We start from the raw sequence: 6,777 nt of genomic DNA, 5'->3' as shown, positions 1-6,777 counted from the left end.
CCCAAATTTTACGGAAAACCATGTGGCCATTTAAATATGGCAATGTACTGCCTGCTTTCTTTCTAATCATCTCATCGATTTTTTTCGAGGTTTTCGAAAGGTGCTTTATTAACCGTTTTCCTTTTATTAAGTAACTGTCCCCTCCCAAATGTCTGCCACCAAATTGCTGTCCAAGGTTCTGAAATTAACTGGCAATAGAGGTGAATACTGAACTGTTTACATATTTGCCACTTCAAATGTAATGCAACCGAATAAAACATAGTAGACATACAATAAATTAAATTGCACTTTCACTTACTTAATTTAATAAACCTAATTGCATTTTTGGGGGTAAAATATTCAGAACTCCCTCTTAGCTATATGCTTCAAGTTACTGAAATATTAGCTCTCTTGCAACTGCATGCACGTTAACAGTTGTAGAAGTCGGACTAGGCAATCTTTTGATGCAAACATTTTTGCCCGCATTGAAAAATAAGGACCCCTCGGACCGGATAGTAGACGGCCCATTTTGTATACTGATGTTAAAAGAATACAAAAAAGCTTATAAAACACAAAAAAATAGCTTTAAGTCTATTATTTACAATTTAAATATGAAAAAGATGTTAAAATTCCACTCTAAATTAACTATTTGGTCTCCATAAACCATACATTGACACATTTGATCAGGCGTTCTTCTTAGACAGCCCGTGTTTAGTTAGCTTCTTGGTTGGTGTGTTCTTTGACAAGAACGACTGTGTGGATTTAGATTGGGTTTTATGCGCAACCCTAACAACTCGCGTATTATTTATATTCTTACTTTTAGTGCTGTTACGAGAGGTCAGCTACACGTCGGCAACCCTATTCACTGTTATACTCGCTCTCAAATTATTACTGTCACTCTTTTGCTATCAAGGTAGTTCTTTACGCTAGCTTAGCAAGCATCGGCGAAATTTTTCTCGTCTGGTCTGTGTGGTACACGGTGTGCCTATTTGCTTTCCCAGTCGCCTAGGTTTCTCCTGAAGTTCTACGTGCTGTCAAAACAACCGTTGCTGTTTTTAAAGTTAATCCTCCAAACTAGCACGTCCTACAATTATTCATAATGCTTGCTAGCTAACTAGCTTGTTCGCGAGCTATCCCGTGTCTCTGTCTTCACGCAGGACTTTAGTCGCACTATTGCTAAAAATACACCGCCACTCTTTGTCCCGCACTCTGCGACCTGCCTCCTTAAAGCGGTGAGCTTGCTTACTGGAACTAGTCCAAGGGACCTTTTTTGTCATCTAGTCGAAGTTTGACAATCTACATGGTCGCTTCAGTGAAGTTAGGAAGACTGGAAGAGGTTGGAGCTAGTGGTTGTGACTGTGAGCCGATCCGGTCTGAAGCATCTTGCCCCAGTTGGGTAGAGTGGAATCGGTCTAAACCAGTACACGCATTCGGTTGTGTGTACTTGGCCGAATATCGAGCAGTATTCATGGCGTCGACCTGTTACCAGCAATAGTAAAGCAATTGTTCTATCTGGGGGAAACATTAGCTAGGTAGATAACTGTTTAACAGTTGCTTACTTGTAAAGGTCAAACTGTCAGTTTAGATTGTACGTCCAAGAGAACAGTTTTAAAGACTTTCTAGCGGACCTTCTCTGGAACAACATGTCCGAAGATAACAACGCCGACAAATTCATAAAGGTAAATATAACGTCATATTACATAGTTGTAGCCTGTATGTGTGTAGAGTAATTCAATCCAGTCGCTGTTTCTGTATTGTCCTAACTAGACAGCATTTACACCTAGCATTGGTTGGGTCTGATTGATTTGTTCTCAACCCAGCTCAATTTGCTGCCCTGATTTAGAAGTAACCTGTGTGTACTCTAAATTTAGTTTGTCTGGCTTCTGTCCGACACCTGTAACTCTGTTGGTTAGGGTTTGTGTATCTGAAGATTGACTTTATCCACCCCACACACACACACATACGCACACGCACACACAAACACACACACACACACCCACACACACACACACACCCACACACACACACACACACACACACACAGCTCCACAGCTCCACAGCTCCTGCTTTTGGCAGCTACCTTCAGTGTTACACTAGGCCTCCATGTCAGTTATTCTAAGTCCGTCCCCTTATCACACCACTGGGTCAGAATGTGCCGGCTGGGGTGGGGGTGTAGAAGTTGGCTTGGTGTTGGGAATTGAGATACTGCTACAACTAATGCCTGTAAGGTACATTAGTCCCATGAAAGAGAGCAATTTAAACACTTGAAACAAATATTTGTCTCTGCTGCCTCCGGCATTTGTTTCCTGTAATTTTGCACACTTCCAGAAATTATTAGGGCATGCCATCTTCTTTTTTTTAGACAGGGCAGCCAGACTAGAAATAGGGTTTTTTTTCTCAAGGATCTTTGTCACAGGTCTCCAACACCCTTCAGTAAAGCATATAGGCTAGACATCTGGGCAGATGCCCAGAAAAACAGATAGGGGATCTCTGGTCCTATTAAAGCCTGCAAGCCTCTGTTGAGTAACTGGAATGTTGTCTCTTTATCACTCGTTCAGTGTTTGCATTACAGCAGCTTGGCTCCTCTGGCAGGGCAAGGGAGACATGCGACAGGGATCTATCTTGTTGGTTGTACTGTAGGAGGTGGGTGAGTGGTATAGCTCAGTGGTAAGGCCATTGTCTGTACTTCCAAGAGGTTGCCAGTTCAAATCCCCCCCATCTGGAGTTTGCTTGGTATTAAAGCGTCTGTTCAATTAATTCAAATAATGATCATTTTTGTGCTCTTGCTATGTGGCATGTTGTGTGTGTGTGAAGTGTATCTGACACCATCTTTGTTCTCTGTGCTGATGCTCTCCCAGGAAACGTCTATTTTGGAGGAGTATAACATCAACTGGACCCAGAAACTGGGAGCTGGGATTAGTGGGCCTGTCAGGTGAGTAGGACCTGATCCTCTACTTTCTCCCCCCTTGAGGAAATCTGAACAGGTGAAAGATCCTGTCCCTGGGATGACAGACAGCTACATAAACCAACCCTAGCCCCAGTCCTAACCCCAATTTCAAGTCCTAACCCCAACTACTAGCAGTAACCCAGTCCCAATTCTAATTCTAACCCTAGCTCTCCTATTAACCCTAGCACCAGTCCCAACCTCTGACTCCAGGCCCAGCACCACACCTCTCACCCTGTCCCCAGCTCCCCTGCCAACCCCCCTATTTCAAGCCCAGCCCTGGCCCCCTTTCACCCATCCGTTGACACATTAACACACGGCACTGCCAGTGGAACAGGGAGGATTAGCAGCGCGTTAGCTCCTTCATGCCACACTGACCCTCTCCAGGAGCACAGCAGCCGGGCTGATACATGCTGTCTGAAGTTAACCTGCCTGGTTGCTGTGTCAAGATGCACTCCAAACAAACCCTTCAGACGTCTTCCCGTCTTTAACCTTTATACTTAGCTCATATCATGCTAGCCTAGCTTATATCATGCTAGCCTAGCTCATACCATGCTAGCCTTATTCTGATTATGCTAGGTCAGCTCATATCATGCCAGTTTAGCTCATATCATGCTAGCTTAGCTCATAGCATGCTAGCTTAGCTCATACCATGCTAGCCTAATTCATATTACGCTAGCCTAGCTCACACCATGATGGCACAACTCACACCATGATTGCGTAACTTATATGATGATTCAGTTATCAGACAGATGTCCTTGTCTGAGGAACCTCCCTCTTACAGGGAAACAGCAGTTTTACAAGGCAGTGTCAATCCGTCCCTGGAGGTCCATTATGATTGGATAAGTGAACACATCACCAATAACACTCAATTTCATATCAGGGATTACATATATTTCCTAGACAGAGGGGAGGGCGGGCGGGCGGGCAGACAGGGTGGATGGATGGAAGGAAGGAAGGCAGACAGGGTGGGTGGAAGGGTGGAAGGGTGGAAGGCAGGCAGGCAGGCGGGCAGGTGGGCGGGCGGGCGGGCGGGCAGGCAGGCAGGCACAAAGTGAGTGTTAGAGAAAGGGAACATGGATGTAGAGTCCCACAGCAGCAGTGTGTTAGCCATGCAGGATTTTGACGAGGCTTAAAGTCCCAGTCTTTCTGATCCACTGACACACACCCACCAGCTCTGCATTCCTCCTCACCTCCCTGACCCCACCCCACTCTCCTGAACCAGACCTCTACCACAAACTGTTAGTTTAAACTGTATCTTTCAACTGTCTCTGGTATACACTCACTCTCTTTTCTCTCTCGCACATGCACCTCGTTGTTAAGCTCCCTCTGGTGAACTTTGACTGTGAACTGAATGTTCCCCGAGGACATATTAGTGTAATCTGTGTGTACGATCACAGATTATGGTTGGGACGGAATGTCTAACTCCCTAGCAACTGTGTGTCTCTGTCTTGTGTGTGTTTGCTAATGGCTGTTAAGTATTTCATCTGACTGTATGTGCCGGCTCTACAGAGTATGTATAAAGAAATCATCTCAAGAACGACTGGCCTTGAAGATCCTCATCGATCGCCCCAAGGCCAGGAACGAGGTTTGGGATGTTGCTGTTTTGGATCTCTGCATGCCTCTCTCTCTCTCTCTTTTTTTATCTCTGTCTGGTCGCGTGCGTTTGTGTGTGGTTTTGCATGTTTGCTTGTGAGGCGCTAATTTACTGCGCGCACACACGTGCGCACAAACAAACATCTACACACACACACAAACACTGCCGCCAGCTGTGTTCCATCTGGGTCACCTGTCCTGTTCTGCTGTTTGTGTTCCAGGTGCGTCTCCACGTCATGTGTGCCTCACACCCCAACATCGTCCAGATCACAGAGGTGTACGCCAACAGTGTCCAGTTCCCCCACGAGTCCAGCCCAAGGTGAGAGAGTCAGAGAGAGTCAGAGAGACCACCAGCGTGGTATCAGAGGGGCCTCCTCTCACCTCCGGCCCGTACGTTTTGAGTGTCTGGGTGGGTGGGTGGTTGGATGTAAGTTTACTTGCACATTTATTTTTCACAACCCCTACATCCTTCAGCTGACCCTCTCTCTCGCTCTCGCTCTCGCTCTCGCTCTCTCTCTCGCTCTCTCTCTCGCTCTCTCTCTCTCTCTCTCTCTCTCTCTCTCTCTATTTCTCTCTCCACCAGAGCCAGGTTGCTGATCGTCATGGAGATGATGGAGGGAGGGGAGCTGTTCCACAGGATCAGTCAGCACAGACACTTCACAGAGAAGATGGCCAGCCAGGTCACCAAACAGGTACACACACACACACACACACACACACACACACATACATACACACTCACTATTGCACTGTACACACAGTCACACACACACACGCATATGTTCACTCTCGCATTGTACACAAACGCCTCGATTACAGTGTGTGTGTGTTTGTCAGATCGGACAGGCCCTGGAACACTGCCACTCTCTAAACATCGCCCATCGGGACCTGAAGCCGGAGAACCTGCTGTTCAAGGACAACTCTCTGGTGAGCTCAACCTCCTCCCTCAGCAGGGGGTCAGCCATGCCCCCGCACCATGCTCGCTAACGCTAACCTCTACCATGTGTTCCCAGGATGCACCAGTCAAACTGTGTGACTTTGGCTTCGCCAAGATCGACCAGGGAGACCTGATGACGCCTCAGTTCACTCCGTACTACGTCGCGCCTCAGGTACACACACCTGGCCTTTAGCCTCACACCTGGCCTCTAGCCTCACACCTGACCTCCACCCTCACACCTGGCCTCCACCCTCACACCTGTCCTCCAGCCTCACACCTGGCCTCTAGCCTCACACCTGGCCTCTAGCCTCACACCTGGCCTCCACCCTCACACCTGGCCTCCAGCCTCACACCTGGCCTCCAGCCTCACACCTGGCCTCCACCCTCACTCCTGGCCTCCACCCTCACACCTGGCCTCCACCCTCACACATAGCCTCCACCCTCACACCTGGCCTCCACCCTCACACCTGGCCTCCACCCTCACACCTGACCTCCACCCTCACACCTGGCCTCCACCCTCACACCTGGCCTCCACCCTCACACCTGACCTCCACCCTCACACCTGGCCTCCACCCTCACACTTGGCCTCCACCCTCACACCTGGCCTCTAGCCTCCACCCTCACACCTGGCCTCCACCCTCACACCTGGCCTCCACCCTCACACCTGGCCTCCACCCTCACACCTGGCCTCCAGCCTCACACCTGGCCTCCACCCTCACACCTGGCCTTCAGCCTCACACCTGACCTCCACCCTCACACCTGACCTCCACCCTCACACCTGGCCTCCACCCTCACACCTGGCCTCCAGCCTCACACCTGGCCTGTAGCCTCACACCTGGCCTGTAGCCTCCACCCTATACACACACAGTCACTTCACGTCTCCCCCTCTCCTTGTAGGTGCTGGAGGCTCAGCGGCGACACCAGAAGGAGAAGTCTGGGATCATCCCCACCTCACCTACCCCCTACACCTACAACAAGGTAAGGGCCCAGACAGGGAGCCAAGCTGAACCACCAGGATGTCAGTGTGATGAAGGATAACATGCTCAATCATGGACGTTTCCAGAAGCACCAAATATCTGACTCTGCTCCCCCTCTCTGCATCCCACCTCTACCCCTCCACCTCTACCCCTCCACCTCTACCCCTCCACCTCTACCCCTCCACCTCTACCCCTCCACCTCCACCTGCTCTCCCCTCAGAGCTGTGACCTGTGGTCCCTGGGGGTGATCATCTACGTGATGCTGTGTGGCTACCCACCCTTCTACTCCAGGCACCACAGCAGGACCATCCCCAAGGACATGAGGAAGAAGATCATGACGGCCA

At 49.3% G+C, this 6,777-nt stretch overlaps 1 protein-coding gene across 4 annotated transcripts in view; it reads left to right on the top strand.

The window, feature by feature from the left end:
- The first annotated feature begins 743 nt into the window (after positions 1-743).
- Positions 744-6,777, top strand: part of mapkapk5 (MAPK activated protein kinase 5) — a 10,568-nt gene continuing 4,534 nt past the window's right edge. The window contains exons 1-10 of one of the 4 annotated variants that reach the window (XM_084690604.1): positions 1,517-1,658; positions 2,538-2,622; positions 2,838-2,911; positions 4,436-4,511; positions 4,741-4,838; positions 5,103-5,211; positions 5,357-5,446; positions 5,533-5,628; positions 6,354-6,434; positions 6,654-6,777. The exon at positions 6,654-6,777 is cut by the window's right edge and continues 64 nt beyond it. In XM_084690604.1, the coding sequence (XP_084546730.1) occupies positions 4,756-4,838; positions 5,103-5,211; positions 5,357-5,446; positions 5,533-5,628; positions 6,354-6,434; positions 6,654-6,777 (583 nt within the window). In that variant the 5' untranslated portion in view covers positions 1,517-1,658; positions 2,538-2,622; positions 2,838-2,911; positions 4,436-4,511; positions 4,741-4,755. The other 3 variants (XM_084690605.1, XM_084690603.1, XM_084690602.1) reach the window with 3 other exon arrangements.

Source organism: Hypomesus nipponensis, chromosome 24 (assembly GCF_054491055.1).
Source record: "Hypomesus nipponensis isolate SF chromosome 24, ASM5449105v1, whole genome shotgun sequence".
Classification (NCBI taxonomy): Eukaryota; Metazoa; Chordata; class Actinopteri; order Osmeriformes; family Osmeridae; genus Hypomesus; species Hypomesus nipponensis.
Note: the sequence above shows the minus strand (reverse complement) of the source record. Positions and strands in the feature narration are given on the sequence as shown.